Source organism: Neofelis nebulosa, chromosome 8 (genome assembly GCF_028018385.1).
Source record: "Neofelis nebulosa isolate mNeoNeb1 chromosome 8, mNeoNeb1.pri, whole genome shotgun sequence".
NCBI classification, from domain to species: domain Eukaryota; kingdom Metazoa; phylum Chordata; class Mammalia; order Carnivora; family Felidae; genus Neofelis; species Neofelis nebulosa.
In genome coordinates, this window is record NC_080789.1 from 43,135,472 (window position 1) to 43,160,808 (window position 25,337).

At 35.6% G+C, this 25,337-nt stretch overlaps 1 protein-coding gene across 1 annotated transcript in view; it reads right to left on the reverse strand.

The window, feature by feature from the left end:
* The window catches only part of GLIPR1L2 (GLIPR1 like 2), a 31,141-nt gene extending 13,623 nt beyond the window's left edge, over positions 1–17,518 (reverse strand). The window contains exons 1-3 of the mRNA XM_058741983.1: positions 17,253–17,518; positions 14,884–15,129; positions 12,111–12,214 (exon numbers count right to left, since the gene is read on the reverse strand). Of these exons, the coding sequence (XP_058597966.1) occupies positions 12,111–12,214; positions 14,884–15,129; positions 17,253–17,486 (584 nt within the window). The 5' untranslated portion in view covers positions 17,487–17,518. The remainder of the gene's footprint in view (positions 1–12,110; positions 12,215–14,883; positions 15,130–17,252) is intronic.
* Positions 17,519–25,337: the final 7,819 nt, after the last annotated feature.

The following is a 25,337-nucleotide window of genomic DNA, read 5'->3' on the forward strand; positions in this document are numbered from 1 at the left end:
ACTCCTGCTACACTTCTCCATTAAGTTCACTGGTACTCCAAGTCTATTTACTCTCCTATTTTCTCCTATCTGTACTGTTGTCTCTTCTCCATACAGCTCAGGTCTAATTGCGTTGCATATTATTATCTGGCTAAAACTCTAAAACTCTCTTGCACTGTTTTCCTTTAGGTCTACCTGACAAAACCCCAGTGTTGGAAAAAATGACAGAATCTTACTGTCCACATGCTCTATGTCTGCTTCAGGGCTGGTGGGTACCGCTGGAGAAAAATCATCACACTAGGTAGAGAATCCTTCTGTTTCTCTAGTCAGCTTCCTCCCTCATTTTCCATAATAACTATTTAAAACCTTCCCAACCCTCAAAATTCCAGCTTCATTGTCTCCCCCTTTATTCTTAGGACATGATCTGTCTGTCCTACTTCACAGTGAAACATAATAACTGTTAGCTTGGAACATAAGAAATTTTCCATCACTAAATATGACAAATATACCTATTCCCTTCTTCTTTCCTTTCTAATACAACTGAAGAACTGCCCGTCTTCCTTTCTAACGCCAGTCTCTTTAATACCATTCCATCTTCTCAGGAACTTGTATCTTTATATATACATATACATATACATATACATATACATATACATATACATATACATACATATATGCAATATATATCACATTGATAAACACAAAAGACCCATTTCTGTGGCGCAGAAGAAACTGATGCCAGCTTGGAATGAATTGAGGGCTGTTTTATTGTTATTATTTTGCTTTGTTTTCAGAGTGGGAAAGGTGTGAGCCTGTTTAAATATTGACATGAAAGATCATATTTCTAAAGAATTACATTTATTATGTTTATCAACGAACTTCTTTTTAATTTGATATTTTAAAGTCCTTACTTTAATTGATCTCTTAGAATTAGAAATTTTGGACTACTACTACTACCTTTTAAAAACATTCTTTCCCCCATGCCTCCTTGATACCATACTCTTCTGTTTTTTCTCCTGTCTGTGTGCCACTCTTAGGTTCCCCCTCCCACTTTCTCTCTCTTTAACTGCCTTTAAATGTTGGTATGGCATTCTGGAGGGCCTCTTCTCTTCTCTATCCTCTCTCACCAGGCAATCGCATTTATGTCCATGATTTCAATTACTGTATGTACTTTGGCACTCCGAATATTTGCCTATGCCACGCCTCATGAGCTTCTGACCCATATAACCACCTGCTTACTGAACATCTCAAAGTAGGTAATTCACAGCCAACTCAAATTCATTATATTCAAGATGGAATCCATCATCTTCCCTCCTTAAAAGTTCACTGTTCACCATTGCAGTTAATGGCAATATCAGTCATGCCTGAATGATAATTCTGAGAATCTTCCTTGACGATTTCCTCTCGTTACTTAATACAATGACCTACAAACCCTTTCTAAAAATGTCTCAAATACTTCTCCCATCTCAGTCGATATATCCTTTGTTGATGTTAAAGTAAATATATAAGTAAAAGTAATACATGTATAATACTTGTAAGTATATGGTGGAAAGGAGGAAGAAGAAAAGGGCAACCTTAAGAGAGAAAATGTCTCCATTCTTCACTTTCCATATGTCTCCCCAAAGGTAACTTCTGTTTAACAGCTTCTTATGATTCCTATCAGAAATAAGGGGTTTTTTTCACAAAAATTCTCAGTACTTATATATTGTGTGATAGATTGCTGTCAATCTAAGTATCTCTTAAAATACTAAAAGAACAGTATTTTAGCTTGGCACATTAATGGCTAGCCTCGTTACATTTCCCAACTTCCCTTGCAGCTCAGATGTGGTCATGTGATCAATTTTATATTCAATGGAATGGAAATAGCAGTGATGTACATCACTTCCCATCTGTGCTTTAAGAGATGGTCATATTTCTTTTCCCTTACTCTGAGCTCGAGCTAGTCCTCATCTGTGACTTGGATTCAATTTGCAGACAAAGACTCTGCCCTCAGGGAATGGTGAAGAAACAAGATGGGAGCAACCCGCGTCTCTGAATGACTAGTAGAGCACAGCTACTCACCTAACTGAAATTTCCCACTTCTCTCTGACTAAATCACTCTAGTTTCTGATCATGCTAGCTACTGTAACAAAAAGACTCAATCTTATTACTGTTCTGCATCTTACTTTTTCATCTAACAAGTGAGATTGGTACATAAAGATACCAGTAGTTTCAGAGGCTACACAATAATGTAGAGTAAATTAATTGCTCAGTCTGCTATTACTGGAGTCATTAGTTGTTTTATTGCAGTTTTATGCTATTAAAACAGGCTAGAATGGGTATCCTTGTATATATATCTTGGCCAATTTTCATGAAGATATTAATAACCTAAAATTCTAATAAGGGGATTACAAGATCAAAAGGTAAGCATATTTTAAATTTTGTAATTTTGCCAAATCCAGAAAGATTGTACCAATTTATTGTCCCCTCACATGTTCAGAGTATCAGTTAAGCTTTTCTATCTTCTCAGATGGATGAGTGAAAAGTCATCACTCATTTTTGCTTTTACTTGAATTACTTCAATATAAGTGAGATTGAATATCTTTTTGTATGATTAATAACCATTTTTTTCCAGTAAATGACCTGTTCATATCTTCTGCACGTTGTTCTTCTGGGTTGTATCTCCTTTTTTTTGGTATGAATTCTTTGTAAATTAAGAAGATTAACTCTGCCATATATTACACAACTATATTTTCCCAGTATATTATTTTTTCTTTGGCTAGATCTATGGTATTTCTCTAGCCATAAATGAGTTTTAAATTTGTATATAATCAAATGTATGAATATTTTCTGGATTTTTATGCGCTGTTTGGTAAGGCCCCAGGCTGTTGACCAGGATCTCTCGGTTTTGGCTGGGCCCAAACTGCAGCTGTGTCTTCTCAGCACTGCGCAGCTTGTGCGATGTCTGTGCAGGCCATCAGTTTCCAAGCAACTGTTCCTACCTAATCTTCCCAGAATCTTGCCTTGAGATGTGTAGCTTAGGAATTGAAGGACCCAAAAGCAATTTTTATAGACCTTTGGGATCCTAGTCCTAAATATGAGACATCTTAACATCAATAAACACTGATACTTCCTTTGCCCAGAAAACAATACATCTTTTCCTTGGCTTCTGTTTCTCTGGCTGTGGTTTGGAGAATTCTCTCAGAGAGAAAGCCAAGGCAAATAGAGGCTTCACACTAAGTTCTTTTCTATTTGCAAAGATCATAGCCCTGCACTGGTTATTTTGTAATGCCTGAAGGCAATTATCTTACATGTTTTGTCTGGTCTTTAGAGTTATTTTAATCAGGAGACTAATTCTTACACTAGCTTACATAATTTCCAAAGGCAAAGTGGGCCAAATATTTAAAAGCTAAAAAGATAAAGTATTTCTAGAAGAAAATGTGGAATAATAATACTTTAGGAAGTTGTGTCTAAGTATGACTCACACCTCAAAACCCATGAAAAAAAAGTATTGATACATTTTTTTCCAATAACAAAATAATTCTTTTTGGAAAAAGTAAATTGCATTAAAAATAAAGTAAAAAATGAAATATCAAACTGGGAAAATATTTGGAAGTGACATTATATGAAAGAGCTAATTTTCTTGCTATTTAAACACTCTTACAATTGAAAACAAAAGTCCAAGAACTAAAGAAAAAAATAGTGAATGTATAGGAACAGCCAGGTCCCAGAAAATGATATCCAAATTTTCTGAAACTTACAAAAAGGATACCTAAACTCATGTAAAATAGGAGGTGAAAATTAAAACATACTGAACTCATAGCAGTAAATAGCAAAATGTTTGAAAATATATTATGTTAGCAAGGGAACAGAAAAATAGTCACACTCATATGTTGACATAAAAAATTGTTTTAGGAACACAGTGTGACTATGATGAATAGATAATAATATCTATCCAAATTAAAAGTACATATCCTTATTGACCTAGTAATCCCATGACTATGAAATCATATTAGTATGATATTAACTCATGTGAGAACTACATGTCTACTTGCATAATTATTGCTTGAAATAAAGCCAATAGAGTAAATATCCACCAAATGGAGAGAGCATTGTTTAAATAAACTTTTGCACAACAATTAAGTAAAAACAAAAGCAAACAAACAAAAACACTGTAAAAATATTTTTTTAAAAAACCCTGGAAACTCCTTGTGTACTCAAATGAAAAGACTTCAAGTACATATCACTAAGTTAAAAAAAAATTTAAAGAATGCCACAGAAAGTGTAGTGTGCTTCAGTTTGAGTTACAGAAACACACACATGAAGATAGATGTACTTTTGTATATGCACAGAATATATCTTTTAGGATAAAATATTGGGGAGAGTAAATGGAAGACAGAAATGGAAACATTACTTTCTCCTTAGTAGCTTTGAATTTTCTATCATGATTATGTATCAAGTATTGAACATATTTTATTAAAATGACCTAAAATTACAGTCCACAGAAAGCAATGATAAAGAGGCTATATCACAAAATACAAAGGTTAAGCAAAAATTCTAATCAGAGGAAAATATATAACTGTAAATATCTTCAATATTAACCGGATTAAAGATAAAGGAATGTGTATACCTTAACAAAAATAGCAACATATAACAGCCTCTACTCCTAAAAAACACTCAGAAGATTGAATATCTCAAAATAAAATAGAAAACAACAGAATCATAAAGTATGAATAAATATGAAATCTTTTCTTGCAAAAGATCAATGAAATAGATTAACCGTCATGAGCTCCATTGAGCAAGAAAGGAAGAAAAATATTCACTATTAAGATTTCTCTACATTTACTTTTCTTATAATTCTCTCCTCCTGCTTTTTTCCATATAGAACTTGCTCTTTAATTCCTCCCCCTTCCTTCATATATCCTAATATATTCTACCACTTTCTTTTAATTGGTGGCTTTCTTCAGCTTATAAAAATTCAACCAAAGTTATAAAAAAAACAGCTTTCATCCAACTTTACACACTGACCCTATTTTTCTTCTCTTTACTGCCAAACATCTATATAAGAATAGTGTTCTAAATTGGCATTATTTTTCAAACTGCAAGTCATAAACCATTAATAGTTCATAAAATCAAATTTAGTGCTTCACAGACAATATTTTAAAATATGAAATAATTTTACTTAACTGTGAATAAAATATTATTTTATAACTTTTTTTATCATAAATAGTAAAGATAGGTATTGTTCTATAGAGCTCTTCTTTCAGTGATGTACTGTATTTCATAATTCTAATATACACATATTTTCATATTTTAACATCTCTGCAATTGAGATCCATGTTAACATTTATGGTGTCTCAAAATTACATCCAGGCCCTGAATAAGATATGGTTGTTACTGAACATTTGTGAACTTATCTTAGCTCTTCATATACTCATCACTTCAAATGGTTATATGCATTGTTTGCACTTAATGTATTTAACCTGTTATTCAAAATGTCTAAAATGATTACAGTATGTATATCATTGAATCATAAATTATGATGTGTGTAGAAAAGCATAGAAAAAGGACCACCTCATACATAATACATAATAAAAAGAGACTGATGAGAAAGTAACTCTAAATGCTTTTTTTCTTAAATGCCAGGACAGTTCTAGTTTTTTTCTTACCTCACTAGATTCTCTTTAAACTCCTTTGACAACTCCTTTTCCTGAAGTTGAAATACTGTAATGATGTAAGGCTTAGTCTTCAAGTCTCTTCCGTTCTATTTTCCATACTTACTTTCTCACAAGGTGATCTCAATGTAAAACCGACTCATTTCTGCCCCGACTCAAAACGGATCTCATGCAAAAACCGAAAATTCTGCAGTTCTTACTACTTAGAAACCTATCTTAGACCTTCATCTGACTAACTCCTTCTCATGATTCATTTACATTTCCCACATTCATTTGTTTGTGTTCTGTGTCTGAAACAGAACACTTGATCTTCCCTCAAGGTCTACTCATTGGAGAGGCTTCCCTATCTGATTTAATGGCATCACCATTCATCCAGCTGCTCAGACTGAAGGCATAGATAGCATCCTTGATTATTCTATTCTGTTCACCCTTAAAGTTAAATCAATCAGCAGGTATTATTAGCTCCAAATTCAAACTATATACTCATCTGAACTTTCCTCACCATTTCCATGTGATGGTAGGCAGAATTCATGGCACGGAAGTATAGGTGTTGGCAGTGGTAAAAGAGAGCTTTCCTTTGGGGCACTGGTTCATGTACTTCATCCTGTGGCTCTGCCACCCTCTAGAACAACTGAATCTTCTACCAGAGTAGATGACAGAAGTTCAAGAGTGGGAAGGATCATGTAGGAAAAATTTAAAGGCTAAGTCTGAAAGTGGCCAGAGCTCAGTCACGTGGTCCCACCAAATTTCTAGGGAGGCTGGGAAAAATATATTCTAGCTGTTTATGAAATAAAGAAAATGGCATGACCTGCCTGACTCTATTTCCTTACCTATTAAATAAGGAAAATTTTCTGCACTGAATACTTTTGGACACTATCATTTACCTCTTGTAGCATTAGGTTCAAGTCATTTTCCTCAAGCCCAGATCTCTAACCTTCCCTATTGACCTCTTTCCCCCTCTAATATACATCATCTATGTACCAAAGCTGACTGCTTCTAAATCTGTATTCAGGCTAATTGTTTCTATGATTTCATACCTATTTTTACAACTCCTTTCTATTTAAAATATAAATATGTGCATGTATTTGGCTAATGTTGCTCCCCCCCCCTTTTACATATTCCCTTCCCAACAGAGAATAAGTGTTTTTAGGATAAACACCATGTAAGAAATATGGAATTCTCTTGCCTAAGTCAGTGTTTGGTGCATCTACTACAAATGTATGTTTAATTAAATAAGAGATGCTGCAGTCACCTACAGATGCAACATGTCCAAAAATAAACAAATCCTTTTTCTCCACACTACATCTTTTCCTAGACTAGTTAATAAAATTACCTATCACTTAAGCTTAAATTATCAGTGTCATCTTTGTACCCTCTAATATCTGAGTTCAAGGCTAATCTAATTAATATTTTAAAGTTTTTACTTTGTTTTATTTTATTTAGAAATGTTTATATGAGTCTTATCTTTGAAACTGAAGAATAATTACTAGAAAATGGTATGTGTAAATATTGTTTCAGCTCACTTTTTCTAATACCTTATGAGTTTTTTTTTTTAAGTTTATTTATTTATTCTGAGAGAGAGACAGTACAAGTTGGGAGGGGCAGAGAGAGAAACACACAGAATGCAAAGCAGGCTCCAGGCTCTGAGCTGTCAGCATAGAGCCCCATGTGGGCTCTATCAAGCCCCATGTGGAGCTTGAACTCATGAGCCATGAAATCATGACCTGAGCTGAAGTTGGATGCTCAACCTACTGAACAACCCAGGTGCCCCAAGAGTCAGAGGCTTAACTGGCTGAGCCACCCAAGCACCCCTATATGAGTATTTTTATAGATTAGGAACATTTTATTTTATTTTATTTTTTTGGTGATTATATACATTCCAGTTATTCTTCTCTGTTCTTTAGGAGCACCAATATATAGATTTATCTGCCCTATATATTTCCTTTCTTTTTTAATATATATTTTGACTTTTATTCTTCATCTTTGTGTTCTGAGAGAACATTTCAAGGTTGTCATTGATTTATATTTTCTCTATGGTCAAATCTGTTTTATTCTTCCATTCTGTATTAGTTTCTTGTGACTATGTTAACAGATTAGTATAAACTGGGTATTTAAAACAACAGAAATTTATTCTCATAGTTCTGGAGGCCTGAAGTCCAAAACCAAGGTGTTGGCAGGACTGCGCTCCCTCCAAAGGTTCATGGGGAGATTTCCTTGACTCTTCCAGCGTCTGATGGCTCCAGAAGTTCCTTGGTTTATGGATATGTCACTCGAACCTCTTCTTCATGATCCCTTTGCTTCTTCTCCTTCCGTGTATCTAGTGCTGAATCTGGCTTTCCCTCTCTCTTACGTGAATATATGTGATTGCATTTAGGGCCACTTGAATATTCTAGGATAAGCTCCTCCTTTCAAGATTCTTATCTTGATCACATCTTTTGCCAGATAAGACAATACTCACTCTGGCCATGTAAGTTAATAGTGACAATTCTGTGAATTAGGACCTGGATCTACCTTTTGGGGATCCAACATTCAGCCCACTATATGTTTCAATTTTCAGTTCAGCTCTCTTATATTCATTTTTACTCAGTATTTCCTAATACTATGATGGATTGATTTTTCTACCAACTATTCTTTTTTTTTTTTTTTAATTTTTTTTTCAACGTTTTTTATTTATTTTTTTTGGGACAGAGAGAGAGCATGAACGGGGGAGGGTCAGAGAGAGAGGGAGACACAGAATCGGAAACAGGCTCCAGGCTCTGAGCCATCAGCCCAGAGCCTGACGCGGGGCTCGAACTCACAGACCGCGAGATCGTGACCTGGCTGAAGTCGGACGCTTAACCGACTGCGCCACCCAGGCGCCCCTCTACCAACTATTCTTAAGAAAGACAGCTATGACTGCCTATTTTGAGTACATATCAAATAAAACTTGAACTGAGTTTACTAATATATGTTCTAACCTAGATCCTTCACAGGGCAAACTTGCCAATATTTGTATCAACAGAAAAATGGTTGGTAGAAATTTCAAGACAAAGAAGCCTACCAGCCAGTGAGTGGAAAGAAGAGTAATCCTACCATGTAGCTTCATCTTACCACTGGAGTTATGGAATACCCCTGCATTGACCACTGTTATTAAGGTCCCCAAATACCTTCATCTTGTCAAATGAAACTGTCATCTTTCCTTCCTCATGCTTTTCATTTTTTCAGAGGCATCTCATACAGTTAACCACTTTGGTCATATTGACTCCTGTTCTTCACTTGGCTTCCAAGTACGCTTACCAGCACTGTTTTGGTTTCCCACTTATCTTGTTAGCCTCTCTTCATTCTACTTCACTATCTCCTTTGCCTAAAGTTGAAATACTGCAGTGCTCTAGGAGTTCATCCTTAAATTAAGTTTCCATACTCACTCTCTCATAAGGTGATCTCATTCAAGACTGTAACTTATTTCTACCTCAGGGCCTTTATACCAGTAGTTGCCTCTACTTGAATTCTATCCCAGTCCTTCATAGAACTTTTTACTTCTCATGATTCATTTCATTTCCCACATTTGTATTTCTACCTAATATGTCCAAACATAAAACACATTTCCTGTTCTTGCCTATCTGAGTTAATGGCATCATTATTCATCCAGCTGTTCAAACTAAAGACACAGGTATCATTTTAGATTATTGTATCCCATTTATCCCTAAAGTCAAATCCATCAACTGGTATTATTAGCTCCACCTTCACAATATATCCAGAAACTGACCTTTCCTCTTAATTTCCATGCTATGGTAGGTAAAATTCTAAGAGGGACCACGAGCCCCCTTACCCTTGGTGTACAAGCCTTGCATAATTCCCAGGACAGTGAATATGATAAACTTTACTTCCATTATTAATAATTTATGTTATATGGCACAATTGACCTTAAAATAGGAAAATTATCCAGGTGTGCCTGACTCAATCATTTGGGCACTTTAAAAGCAGAGAGTGTTCTTTGGCTGGTCACAGAAGAAAAGTCAGAGATTTGAACAATGGGAAGGTTTTGCTGATTTGAAGATGGCGGGAACTTTGTGTTAAGAAATGTGGGCAGCCTCTAGAAGCTGAGAGCAACCTCTGGCTGAAAGCCAGGAAGTAAATGGGGTCCAAGTCCTACAACCACATTGAACTGAATTCTGCTAACAACTGGAATGTACGTGAAGTAGATTCTTCCCTAGAGCTTTAGAGATAAGAACTCAGCCAAGTTCTTGATTTTGGTCTTTGAGACCCTGAGCAGAGAATCCAGCCACACTGCACGTGAACTTACTGTCTATAGAACTGTTTGATAAAAAATGGGTGCTGTTTTAAGTCACTACATTTGTACTAATTTATTATGCAACAATAGAAAATCAATGTACATGCTAAAACCCTAATACCATAGTCTAGAGGCACCTGACTACCTCAGTCAATAGAACATGTGCCTAAGCCCCACACTGGGTGTAGAACTTACTTAAAAAGAAAAGAACCGATCATAGTCTATAGCCTGTCATACAGAAACAATCTTTTTTTTTTTTAATGTTTATTTATTTTTGAGAGAGAGAGAAAGCACAAGTGGGGGAGGGGCAGAGAGAGAAGGGGACAGAGGACCTGAAGCAGGCTCTGTGCTTGCTTGAACTCACAAACTGTGAGATCATGACCTGAGGTGAAGTTGGACACTTCATGGACTGAACCACCCAGGCACCTGCTTTCCTCTTTGAACTCGTATTTCCCTATACTCAATGCTTAACACAACAGCAAGGATAATTTTTTTAAGTTTTCTTTTCAAAACATAGATAAGATAATGTCACTCACGTGCTTAAGACTTTCCAATGGCTTAGCCATTACTTGGAATAAATTCCAAAATCCTTAACATGGCTTATGGTATACTATTTGCTATAGCTGTCACCTAACTTTCTACCTCAACTCCTACTTCTAAGCAGTTATTCATTTCTCAAACATGCTAAATCTTTCCCAGCTCAGAGACTCTGTGTATGCTCTTACTTCTATCTGAAATATTCTTTAGTCATCTTTAGACCAAACGCTACTTTGTCTTGCAACTACCCTATCTGTATTGCATACTGGTTATTCCCTATCTGCTTATCTTGCTTAATGTTTTATGGCATATTTTATTATCTAATTAAATATTATCTATTTATGTGTTTACTTATTTATTGTTTGTCTTCCTTCCAAGGCTAAAAACTAAATATGGTCAGCCTTTTTTGGTCTTGTTGGTAGATAGATCAGAGCCTTGTACAGAGTTGCTGAGCGCATAAATGAAGACTAGTGCCCCAAAGGAATCTCTTTCTTCCCTCACGTCAGTACCCAATTCTCTGAATTTTCAATACCAATGAGTAGTTAACTTTCAAAAGTTTCTCCATGTAATAGACATCATCCTAATGCTTTCAGTCTGTAGAAATGAAAGGGAGCCTAAAAGGTTTTGTAACGACTCTACATCCTGAACTTGTTTTGCATGACTGTGTTCAAAGTCAGTAAAACTCCTCTCAGGAAGGGACTTTCTGAATCTAATTTGATTTATATCATACTTCTGTTATTTTCCCTATCCAGAGGAATACAATCAGTAATCAGTAATCAATGTTTGTTTGTTTTTGTTTTGTTTTGTTTTTCTTTTTGGTTTAGTCCCAGAGCATTTTATTTGGCAGAAATTCTTTCTCAATCCTAGCTTACAGCTAATTTTACTGTTTTCTTGACCTATTGATTAGGATATTTTCTCAGTTAGATATTTTGATGATACTACTTATAGTATCATCTTGACCTATAAGAAAATTTCAGAATTTCCAACAAAGCTCTCCAGAGATGAAGGCTATTTTTGAAGGTAGTTATTTCCTGTCTTAGGAAGGTATTCAAGTGTGGGATAAATAATCACATGGTAAGTCAGTGGAAAGAATTCAAGTTTCATACGGATAGATTTACTAGGAGACTTCTAAAGTACTATTGCATCTTTGAGATATTATGATTTTTTATATGAGTGAGACTAGCCTCAAATAATAATACAACTTGCAAAGGATGGTCAATTAAAAGTGTCTTTCAGTTACAAAACTGATGCACTCCTGAAACAACTCTTACAATATACATTTATTGTATACACAATCTAGATTATACACAATCTAGATTTATACACATCTAACCTTATTTTCCTTTGACTTTTATTACAAATATGGGAATAAACTATTTTGGAAAATAATTTAATTCCTATGCTCATTAGGCTAGATATTGTGAAATAATACTAATGTTAAAATTTTTTTAGTAAGTAATACTTGGCTAATTTATACATTAAATTGATATGCCCAAATATTACTTATTTCATTATAGAACTGAAAATATTTCAATATAAATCTTCAATATCTTATATTTAATTATTTTACAGTTTACAAAGACATTTAGAAGAATATATTGAAAGTTAGGAAAACCTAACCTTGAAAAGTTACCAGTTTAATATTCTTTTTAAAATTTAAAGTAACTTACCCTGGCGCATAGTTGCAAATGAAAACTGCTACATATCTAATATTTTCAACTCTTGCACACTTAGTAACGGCACAACCAACTTTGTAAGATGTGTTCCAAACAAGCTAAAATAAAGATTTCAAAGAAAACAAAATTTGATTCTAAACATTTACTCTGCCATATTATAAACAATAATATATTCTTTTTTTTTTTTTTTTTTTTTAATTTTTGGGACAGAGAGAGACAGAGCATGAACGGGGGAGGGGCAGAGAGAGAGGGAGACACAGAATCGGAAACAGGCTCCAGGCTCCGAGCCATCAGCCCAGAGCCTGACGCGGGGCTCGAACTCACGGACCGCGAGATCGTGACCTGGCTGAAGTCGGACGCTTAACCGACTGCGCCACCCAGGCGCCCCTAAACAATAATATATTCAATTTACAAAGAACCTTTAACCAAGCATTTTAAGGAATATGAACTATTCTTCATTTGGATGCAGGTAGAAATTTTTTTTTTAATTTAAATCCAAGTTAGTTAACATACAATGTAATAATGATTTCAGGAATAGAATTTAGTGATTCATCACTTACATATAACACCCAGTGCTCATCCCAACAAGTGCCCTCCTTAATGCCCATCACCCATTTAGCCCATCCCCCACCCATTATCCCACTAGCAACCCTCAGTTTGTTCTCTATATTTGAGTCTCTGATGGTTTGCCTCCCTCTCTGTTTTCATCTTATTTTTGCTTCCCTTCCCCTATGTTCATCTGTTTTGTTTCTTAAATTCCACATATGAGGGAAATCATATGATATTTATCTTTCACTGACTGATTTATTTTGCTTATCATAATATACTCTAATTCCATCCATGTTGTTGCAAATGGCAAAATTTCATTCTTTTTGATCACCGAGTAATATTCCATTGTGTGTGTGTGTGTGTGTGTGTGTGTGTGTGTGTGTATATATATATATATATATATATATATATATATATATATATATGCCATATCTTCTTTATCCATTCATCAGTCAATAGACATTTGGGCTTTTTCCATACTTTGGCTATTGTTGATAGTTGGGATGCAGGTAGAGAATTACCACAGATTTAGGGAGGCATTTCCCAAACTGTACTTGGAGAAACATTTAATAGGTTCTACCACTGTAAACTTAGGATAAAGAGTTTGAGAAATACTGATCCAGAAAGGTTTAGAGTCAAAGGAAGGCACACATGCTGAATCAATTTTCAAACTCCTGTTGAATCTGAGAGTTCTAGGTTATGGCAGATAGGAAGAGGGAAAAGGAGGAGATAACGTTTTGGAAGACTGGAAGTTGTGCATAGAAAGGAAAAAAAAAACAAACATCAAGATTATAGAAGGAAAGGAAAAGCTATACAAGAGTAGAGAGTAATTGAATGCAGTTAGCATTTCTCTATTCTTTTGTTGAGGAAATTCCATTATGAAATAAAATAGAGTCTGGGGCTGCAATTTAAAACAAATGAATAAAAGAGTTGGTTTCTATAAAAGGAAAAAATTGAATTGGAATGACAATATGAGAACGATTAAAGATATTCCAGAAATTCTCTGTATGACTTTAGTATTTCTAATACTTCCACACAACTTCCACATAACAAAAAAGTGTTTGGTCTTGTTAACCTCTGTGGAATAAACAGTTTCTGGTTTCCTTTACTTTTTATCCCAAGTCTTAGTGGTTTTAAAAGTGTGATTCTTAAAGAAATAGTGATACATTAAAAGAATACGGGATAGAATGTCTGCCCCATTTGAAATGGAGTTAAGTAGGTAAGATATAAGAAACAAAAATGTCTATGATACCAGAAATAAAGAGTAAAATATAACACAGGAGTAGATCATGGAGTAGACATGATTAATTTACTGGGATTATTAAAATCATATTAAGGAGTCTGGCTTTGATATGAGTAAGACAATGGAGAACCACTATAACTTTCTAGAAGAAGAAAGAACAGTCAAACATCTTTTAAAACATGATTCATTTGATGGAACATAAAGACATGAGTTCAACATGTCTTAAAGTCATAAGATTTTAAGTTCTGCATAAAACATGACATCAGATCTTATTGATTAAAAAATAATAATCTCTTAAATCAGCTTGGAAGTTCATCTAATAATTTCTTGATTCCTGGTACAAATATTTGTAGAAGACCAAAATAATGTTATATTGTTGTCGTGTTGAAACATCTTATCCATGACATGTGGATAAGACAAGGTCTCTGTACTTAGTGTAGTATCATATATAAAGAGATGATTATAAATAATGTGATATGCAAAATAATAAGTGTAGAGGAAATAACAAGTAGTTTAGTATTCTTGGAGCATAAAGTGTAAATGTGGATTGTTAGATAGGAGACAGGAAAATAATGCTATTAATTTGTACTCAACATGCTTTAATCAATCAGTTATACAGCAGTATGTATACTGATCTGTGCAAAATAATCAAGTCTTTTACTTATGTTTATAGGCAATAATTTAAAAATGATTTTTATTTCCTGTTTCATCCTTTTCCAGTATGTATTGCTTTTAGAAAAGTACCTTTCACTTTTGGGTATGGAGATGAGATTTACCCCATTTAAAGAAATGTTTTAACTGTATGGTTCATGTAACAGATGGAATTATAGACATTTTGAAGATCTAGGAATGATTAGAATTTTGATTCTATTAGAAGTAACTTACCATTTGGGTTAATTTATAAAATTAAACATAATAAAAACTCAGTAGTAAAGCAATTAAGGAGTCTATTGAATTAATATAAAAATTAGATACCTGTTTATAATTAGAACAGTCACTAGAGCAACTGTCATTTTCAATATGGTACCTTTTCTTCTCTTCATACCAACTTCTGATAGCAATACTTGCGGTAAATTCATTTTCGGGGCCAATCCACATATTTTCACCAATACCATTAAATTTAGGATGGGCCATGTTTAGTTCTTCTAAATGAGGATTATGCTCACGCAAACATTTTTTCCCCCATGCTCTAGCAGTCCGTGACAAAGCTACATCCCAAGTCTGAAAAAAAATGCAAAAATCAAAGAAAACAAAATAATAATGAGCATTTGTTGTTGTTGTTGTTCTCTAAATTATTTTCCTAGAGTTCTCATATTAGATTTAAGGAAACAATACTAACTTTGTGCTTATGGGTCTGGTTTGTGGAATTTCTATGGGGGGAAAATGCTTTTGAGTTAATCATAAATGAAATAACTATTTCTTGAGGGAAAGGACTACCCATATATTTGTAATTAAAAAATCAGATTTTAAGATGATGCAAATGGTTATAATACTCTTACATGTAGTCTATTCAGAATATATACTTTTAATCTCATTCCTTTTATACATAGTAATACAATAATTTAAAATATTTATCTAAGAACTATTTATTGAATACTGAGTATATGCAAACTATTGTAATGTGAGAAATAAAATACAAAGTCTGGCATAAATTTTCTCTTCTATATTTTATAGATAAGATTTTAACACATAGTGGTATTTGGTAAATATTATAAAAGAGGCAAATGTAAAGTTTTATGGATAGTCCCAGAAATGTAAGAAAATATCACAAGATACTGTTTCCTGGCTAGCCCTGGAAATACGCAGAAATGTGTAATTTTATCATTATTTAGAGACTCATTAAATTCAGCGGTTGATTAAGGACAAGAACAAAAACAGCACCCATAGATAAATCAGCAAAATAGTTGTAAAATCAAAATGCTTTGTACACATGTTATAGTATATCTGAAAATAAACATTTCTGAAAACCAATACTAACATTTCCTTAGAGTTTTCTTAATTTCATAGATTTCATAAATCATGCCTTTAGAATACTTCCCACCCCCAACATTACTCCCCAAAGGTAACAGTTGTTAAAAAAAATTGCTTATGCATACATTTCTCTATGTCTATATACATACACGTACAAACATATTCAAATATAAGATACAAGTGTGGATGTTTCAGGTAGGTATTGTGCGATTTTCTTTCTTTGCACTATTGTAATCATACTATACACAATATAACTGGCCTGAAACTTGGCAGTTTTCTTTTAGATTTTTCCATTTTAGCACAGTTTGATCCACCTGTTTTACAAACTCTACATTCTATTCTGTAGTATGGATAGCATATAATAAATGTTACCATTCCACTATTAATGGACCTTTAGTTTTCCATTTGCAAACAATGCTCCAAGGACTATCCTCCTCCTGTCTTATTTTGCATACTGTTTACACATCACAAGCTTACTACATACCAGTCACTATTCTAAATGTTTTAAGTATTATTTCACTTAATTTTCACAATAATTCCACGAGTGATGTATTATTATTACTGTCTCTAATTCACAAAAGAAGTAAAACAAACAAAAAAAAATAAGTAGTTGACTTATAGCTACTTATTGCCAGTAAATTGTGGAGCCTGGATTTGAATCCAGTAAGTCTAACTCTCAACTTGAAGTTTGTAAGCATTTCGGTCATTGCTTCCCATGACTGTGTGCAAATAAGTTATAACACATTGCTGGTATTTACTTAATTTGGCACAGCCCTTTAGAATAGCAATTGCTGTATATCATATAAATAAAAATATCATATCCTTCATCTATTTTTCCCCTTTCTCGAATCTGTCTAAGGAACTAACCCAGAAGGAAGAAAAGACATGTCTAGAGAAACAGTCCTTGTGATATCATTTATAATATAAGTTGGAAGCTCCTAATTGCCTGGTCAAAGAATATTTATCCAATAAATTTTGCAGCCATTTCTAATGACAATCACGAAGACGGGAGGCAAGAGAAACAGTTGATGAGATGTAAAATAGAAATAGGAGAGGGAAAGAAGCAAGAATAACATTGTTCAGGGAAGGCAAAATTAGGGCCAGGACTAGGACGAGGTGACTGAGACATCCCCTTAGGTGAGTGCCTCTACAGATCCCAGCTCCCTGCAAAATCTTGGTAATAACTGTGTGTCACACAGTGGTTTCTATTTCTTGAGTGTAATCACTTCAAGCGTATTTTAAACCCACAGTGACGTGCAGTTCCCCGCAATCCGTAAGCCTCAGTAAAGCAGTGGCCCGGGTTTCCGAGGCCGAGCAGTGGCGTCGTGACAAGGAGGTTGTGGGCGGTTCGGACAACCGCCTTAGAGCCTCACCATGAAGCGCAAGTTAGACCCTCCGGGGGAGACGTTGCCCCGGAGCTCATTGTGGAGGTTCACGTACTCATTGATAAAATGTACTTCCTCTTCGTGAGGCAAAAGTTTCGTGTTCACACCGGAATCCGGCAGCAGTACCCAGAGTTCACACAGCCACAGCTTCAAAAGAACCCCTCCTATCCGAGGAAGCGATTGGGCGGACCGCTCGGGCGCTAAGGTCCTAGGGGCGTCCATTGTCCGCCCGCCGCAGACAGGCCAGTGCGCACGCGCCGGCCCTCCCGGGTGACCAGCCAGTCTACGTGGGCGCGCGGGCAGGCGGGTCCGCCTCTCTTGGGAGCCGAGGGAGAAGTGGGGACGGAAGAGGTGCGGGGTGGAGAAGCTCGTCAGAGCTGTCTGCTGAACTAACCGAAGAGGCTTGAGTTAAATGAATGCAGGCTTTTCAGGAAACTGATGTGGCTGAATATTATCCAGAGTTGATTTCTGAGACCAGATGATGTGTCATCGTTTATTAATGAGCCGTCTGCATACCGATTGGCAATTGCTGAATAATGAACACGTCGGAGGAACCTTCTAATTATGCAAGGGGAAATGAGCTTTCGTCTGTGATACAGATGAAAATGCAGTTAATCTTTTTCTTCCATTCTTGCCTGTGGTGTGGAGTTGGAAGTGTAGTGCAGGACGCGCCCTTTATTTTCCTCCTGGACAAAAGTATTTCCTCTTTAAGGTGGACTTCCTCATTGAGATTTTCTCTCCGTGTTTTTGTTTTTTTTTCTTTTCAAAATTTATTTTGGGAGAGAGAGAGTGCTCGTGGGGTAGGGGCTCTTACAGAGAGAGGGGAGAGAGAGAGAGAATCCCAAGCCATCAATGTGCAGTCAGCAGGGAGCCCCATGGGGCTTGAACTCACAAATGGACATCATGACCTAAGCAGAACTGGAGTCAGGCGCTTAACCCACCGAGCCACCCAAGTGCCCCCCTCTCTCTGTGTTTTAATAATCTTTTGTGGGAACCACAAATTATATGGAAAAGTGGAAAGCTCAGCTTTTAGGGCATAGACTAGGAATCATCAAATTCTCATAAGGTTAAAGTACTTTCATTTCTCCTCACTCGCACTGTATTGACAGCTTGGTATATCAGTATTCATCATCTCTGGCAAATTGTCTTGTTCACAGTAGTAGGTAAGAACTCATTTCTTGTTTTCATTTCTTTCTTTCAGACAGAATGGTTAGTGTCTTAGCAGATTTTGGCCGTGTCCCTTCACCTCCAAACATTTTGCTCAAGAAAATTTGCTTTGAAGAATGTAAGTTCTAGGCACCTAATAAAAGCACGTGTTTGTTTTGGGGTACACATTTGCATGTAACATATGGTGTTCAATAGCATCAAAGGGTGATATTTGAAATCGCCCACATGGGATAGAATTTTGCCACAAAGAAAGCATTTGACTGTTTGGTGAAAAAATATCTTAAAAAAGTGTGCTTTAAAAAATTATGATGTACACAATTGAAAGCAGCAGACCTCACAAGATGGTTTCATTCATGCCATTATGCTTTTAATAAATATTTAGTACCAGGCAATGTGTTGGTAGACCCAGAGTCTGGTAGACCCAGACTCTGCTTCCAAATAGCCTGCAGTTTAAGAGAACTAGCAAAGTGGTAACTCTTATATCATGTGATAAAAACAAAACCAAAATGCTAATGCAGCATGTATGGGACAACTAACACCCTTTTTGAAGACCATGGAATCCTTTTTAGAGAATGTGACATCAAGAAGGTGAAGCATACAGGTGACAGAGCACATTCTGAACAAAAGCAAAAAGCATGTAAATATACTAGGAGGTCTGGAAAGGCTAATATAATAGTGTTTTCATACGACCAGAGCCTATTTTAGGGTTGAAGGTGGCCAGTAGTAAAAGATGGAATTCCTTTATTGTGTTGGTACTGTTTACGAAAATTGCTTTTTAAAGCACAAGATACATAATGCAATCTTAAATTAGGAAAAAATTTTAGACACTTTTACTCATCTCATGTATTGGACATGTGCTTTGACACATCATTAGTAGGTGATCATTATACCACTGCTTAAATAATTACACTAACGAGGAAGTCACTGTCTCTTAGGTAACCCATTCTATTGAGCTGGACACCACACTCAGTAGTAAGTATTTCTTTAGGACCTCCTATGGTGTCTGAGTCCCCGATAGGTATAAGAGCTACAAATGCTGAACAAGCCAAATATGTCATCTATCCACATGAAGTTTTAGTTAAAGGTGATACAGACAAGTCATCAAATAATTATAATGCAGAGTAGTAAATTCTATTTTTAGTTTATTTCAAAAAATCCTTTCTATGGGTCAGGCATTATTTTATTTTATTTTTGTTTTTTTTTATTGTGATAAAATAGACATTAACATAATCTTTACCATTTTAACCATTTTTAGTGTAAAATTCAGTGGCACTTACATTCACAGTGTTGTATAATTGTCACTACTGTTTTCAGAAATATCTAGCGCTATTTTAAAAGCTTGGAGAATATCAACTCGTTTAAATCATAAAAGCCTTAAGAAACTGACGCCATTATTATCTCTGTTTTACAGATGGAAAAACTCAGAAAAAGAGGTCAAGTAATTTGTCTAAAGTTCCCCAGCCAGTAAATGGTAGAGCTAGTTTTCAGACCCAAGTGACTCAAATGGAAGTACAGAGGAAGGGCACAGGAAGGCATCTAGTTTAGTTTGTGTAGAAAGAAGTTGGGTTTGAGGAGGATGTTCTGCAAATATTCAGTCTTTCAGATATGTGAATGAATTGGTCCACATCATGTATTTTATATAAGAAGTATTTTATTTTTTTATTTTTTATTTATTTATTTTTTATTTAGTCTTCTTTTTTTATTTTTTATTTAGTCTTCTATAAGAAGTATTTTAAATGCATTACATTCTAAATACATTTTTTCAGAAATTATAAGGTGGCATGTAATATTTGAGGATTATTTAATCATTGTTTAACATTCTATGTATTAAAATCACAGATTGTGATTACAGTATATCAGTACTGTAGGGGCCAAGGGCACACTGCCCCAAGATGGGCCACTTGGCATGAAGACTACTGTGAATTAAAAAGCGATCAAAACCCAGTAGATTCAGGAAAAGCTGTTTACCCCTTCCCCCCCGCCCAACAACTCCCTAAAGAGAATTTAGATGGAGGACCTTCTCTAGGAAGAGTTATCACTGTAGATTACTACATTATACTGTGAACTAGGTATGGTAGACAGGGCCTGTTTTTTTTGTTTTTAGAATTTTTTTAATGTTTATTTTTGAGAGAGAGAGAGAGAGAGAGAGACAAAGTTTGAGTGGGGGAGGTGCAGGGAGAGAGGGAGACACAGAATCTGAAGCAGGCTCCAGGCTCTGAGCTGTCAGCACAGAGCCCGACGCGGGGCTGGAACTCACGGACTGGACTGTAAGATCATGGCCTGAGCCGAAGTTGGACGCCCAACCAACTGAGCCACCCAGGTGTCCCAAGCAGGGCCTCTTTGATCAAAGTCCTCTATGTCCCATTGTTTCTGAAAGGCCCAGCAAACATTTATCAAGCATTTACTCTTTTCCCTTTTCCTGTGAATTGCATTCCTTCTCTTTGAGATCCCAGATCTCTATTTCTTCTTAGTTCAGAATGACATACATATCTCATTTTGCCTGACTGTCTTTGGAATTCCTATGTCTGTTTGGATACCCCATACATACATAATTAAGTTTGATTTTCACCTGTTAATCTGTTTCATATCATTTTGATTCTGAGTCTGGCTAGAAGGACCATGAATAGGAAAGGAAATCTTCCTCAACAGTACCAAAAGATGTGTTTTCTCTTCAGTTCTTACAGTTTGTGATTTTTTGAACTTTGAAATTTTGGCCTATTAATCTAGCCCTCAAAGACGTTTTAACTTTCTTAATTTTGAAAATGGTGATATAATTTAACACATTAAATTTCTTGAAGGCACTGGAATTGTTAGAGGATGCTGACAGAATCATCTGTTTCTTTCCAAGCAATGTGGAAAACAAATTACCACTAAGATTTTACTAAAATTCTGCTGCAGATGTTCTTTTTGAGTACCCATTTATTTTTCAGTTGTGTCTAACAGAGATAATGCCTTTACTTGAAAAATATGAGCAATTTTAGGATATAGACTTTAAGCTTATCTCAGATGACTTTGGACTTAAGTTTTCACTTTCTGTACACTGTGCTTGAAATTTTAGGGAAATAATGCTCTAATTCTGTACTCGGATTTTGATAAGAACTAGCAAGTTTAAACATACATTTTTATGTACACCTAAGGAGAATGATCATGCAGTATGGCTAAAGCTATGATGTGTGTTATTTTGTTGTCTGTAAAGATGTTACTGGAAAGACACTGTTTTTACTTTACTCTTGCTCTTTCACTTTTCTGTCACCTTCACTTGATTGATCTTTTCTATAACCCAAAAATTCAAATTTTGATAATGGTGTATGAGAAGTGTTATAAGAGATATAAATGATGGTACAAATAAAATTCAACATTTGAAATGGAAAGATGGACTTTAGTTCATGAAAATATAAATAGGGGACAACTGAGAAAGATATTTGCTAGATAAATGTCAAAAGATTAAAATCAGCAATGTGCCATTAAGGCCCATTTAAGAATCACTTAAAATTCCTAAGAAAATGAACAACACCATTGGAAAAATAGATGGAGATGAGTAGGCACTTGACAAAAACAAAACAAAACAAAAAAAATGGAAACTCTAGGGGAAATATTCATGCAGCATCTATTATTTTCACATGTAGGTAAGATGTGTAAAACCAGATTCCAGGTTGAGTTTGGGTCTCAGGAATCAAAATAGAGTTTGCCTCTATCTAAAAGTCAAAGCCATAAAATTGAGTATAAACCTGGTAATATTTACATTAAATTTTGACTCCTAAATTTATATAACTTTGGTATTCTTGAGGTCAATATTTATTTAGAGTGGTTAAATGTATGCAATAACTCCTAGGAATCCTTGACCAAAGGACAGCATTCCTCATGCTGTCTTAATAACTCTCAAAAAGTATATTTGTAAGTCTGAATGCAGTTAAAAAATATGTTTAAATCTACTAGTAGTTCAAGAAATGAAAACTGGGGCAGCAGGGTAGCTCAGTCAGTTAAGCGTCCGACTCTTGGTTTCAGTTCAGGTCATAGTTTTAAGGTTTGTGGGATGGAGCCCCACATTGGGGTCCACAATGATGAGCCTGCTTGGGATTCTCTTTCTCCCTCTCTCTCTGCCCTTCCCCCTCTCATGCTCTCTCACTTTCTCAAAAAAAAGAAACATAAAACAAAGAAATGAAAATAGCATCTACCTCACAGGATTATTGAGAGGATTATGTAATTGTTATATGTGAAGCACTTAATGCTTGGCACATTGTAAACATTACTTAGTACTAGGTATTATTATTATTAAATTAATATTATTAATAAATACTATCTCATTTTTATTTACATTGACAAGGACTAAAATTAATTTTTAACAGCATGGTGTCAGACATGTTATGTATTTTTAGTACATATTTATTAAAATATTTTTATAAGGAACAAATCTAATATGTACAACTCCACGTGAGTTCCTGGTGCTTTTTGGACAGGGGACATTGGCAGAGTGGTGCATGTCTTTCCTAAGGAGAAATGGAAATTCTACAGGGAGTGATGATTATGGGATTTGTTTATTTCTTTTGTTGCAATGTATGAACGTGGGTAGATTTAATTACAGAATATATTACCTGGTTTTAACTAAGCTAGCCATTACAAAATGGTCATATGTTTTGCTGAAAGGAAACTGTAGACTGATTATAGTTGTAAAGATACAAGCAAGCAAACAGTATCAGTTGTTTGATTATTATTATATTCCTGGCATAATCATCTCTTTAGCATTCATTAAAAAAATTTTTTGGGGGCGCCTGGGTGGCGCAGTCGGTTAAGCGTCCGACTTCAGCCAGGTCACGATCTCATGGCCTGTGAGTTCGAGCCCCGCGTCAGGCCCTGGGCTGATGGCTCAGAGCCTGGAGCCTGTTTCCGATTCTGTGTCTCCCTCTCTCTCTGCCCCTCCCCCGTTCATGCTCTGTCTCTCTCTGTCCCAAAAAATAAATAAAAAGCGTTGAAAAAAAAAAAATTTAAAAAAAATAAAAAAAAAATTTTTTTTAACATTTATTCATTTTTTTCCCAATATATGAAGTTTATTGTCAAATTGGTTTCCATACAACACCCAGTGCTCATCCCAAAAGGTGCCCTCCTCAATACCCATCACCCACCCTCTCCTCCCTCCCACCCCCCATCAACCCTCAGCTTGTTCTCAGTTTTTAAGAGTCTCTTATGCTTTGGCTCTCTTCCACTCTAACCTCTTTTTTTTTCCTTCCCCTCCCCCATGGGTTTCTGTTAAGTTTCTCAGGATCCACATAAGAGTGAAACCATATGGTATCTGTCTTTCTCTGTATGGCTTATTTCACTTAGCATCACACTCTCCAGTTCCATCCACGTTGCTACAAAGGGCCATATTTCATTCTTTCTCATTGCCACGTAGTACTCCATTGTGTATATAAACCACAGTTTCTTTATCCATTCATCAGTTGGTGGACATTTAGGCTCTTTCCATAATTTGGCTATTGTTGAGTGTGCTGCTATAAACATTGGGGTACAAGTGCCCCTGTGCATCAGCACTCCTGTATCCCTTGGGTAAATTCCTAGCAGTGCTATTGCTGGGTCATAGGGTAGATCTATTTTTAATTTTTTGAGGAACCTCCACACTGTTTACCAGAGTGGTTGCACCAGTTTGCATTCCCACCAACAGTGCAAGAGGGTTCCCATTTTTCCACATCCCCTCCAGCATCTTATAGTCTCCTGATTTGTTCATTTTAGCCACTCTAACTGGCGTGAGGTGGTATTTCAGTGTGGTTTTGATTTGTATTTCCCTGATGAGGAGTGACATTGAGCATCTTTTCATGTGCCTGTTGGCCATCCGGATGTCTTCTTTAGAGAAGTGTCTATTCATGTTTTCTGCCCATTTCTTCACTGGGTTATTTGTTTTTCGGGTGTGGAGTTTGGTGAGCTCTTTATAGATTTTGGATACTAGCCGTTTGTCCAATATGTCATTTGCAAATGTCTTTTCCCATTCTGTTGGTTGCCTTTTAGTTTTGTTGGTTGTTTCCTTTGCTGTGCAGAAGCTTTTTATCTTCATAAGGTCCCAGTAGTTCATTTTTGCTTTTAATTCCCTTGCCTTTGGGGATGTGTCAAGTAAGAAATTGCTACGGCTGAGGTCAGAGAGGTCTTTTCCTGCTTTCTCCTCTAGGGTTTTGATGGTTTCCTGTCTCACATTCAGGTCATTATCCATTTTGAGTTTATTTTTGTGAATGGTGTGAGAAAGTGGTCTAGTTTCAATCTTCTGCATGTTGCTGTCCAGTTCTCCCAGCACCATTTGTTAAAGAGACTGTCTTTTTTCCATTGGATGTTCTTTCCTGCTTTGTCAAAGATTAGTTGGCCATATGTTTGTGGGTCTAGTTCTGGGGTTTCTATTCTATTCCATTGGTCTATATGTCTGTTTTTGTGCCAATACCATGCTGTCTTGATGATGACAGCTTTGTAGTAGAGGCTAAAGTCTGGGATTGTGATGCCTCCTGCTTTGGTCTTCTTCTTCAAAATTACTTTGGTTATTCGGGGCCTTTTGTGGTTCCATATGAATTTTAGGATTGCTTGTTCTAGTTTTGAGAAGAATGCTGGTGCAATTTTGATTGGGATTGCATTGAATGTGTGGATAACTTTGGGTAGTATTGACATTTTGACAATATTTATTCTTCCAATCCATGAGCACGGAATGTTTTTCCATTTCTTTATATCTTCTTCAATTTCCTTCATAAGCTTTCTATAGTTTTCAGCATACAGGTCTTTTACATCTTTGGTTAGATTTATTCCTAGGTATTTTATGCTTCTTGGTGCAATTGTGAATGGGATCAGTTTCTTTGTCTTTCTGTTGCTTCATTATTAGTGTATAAGAATGCAACTGATTTCTGTACATTGATTTTGTATCCTGCAACTTTGCTAAAT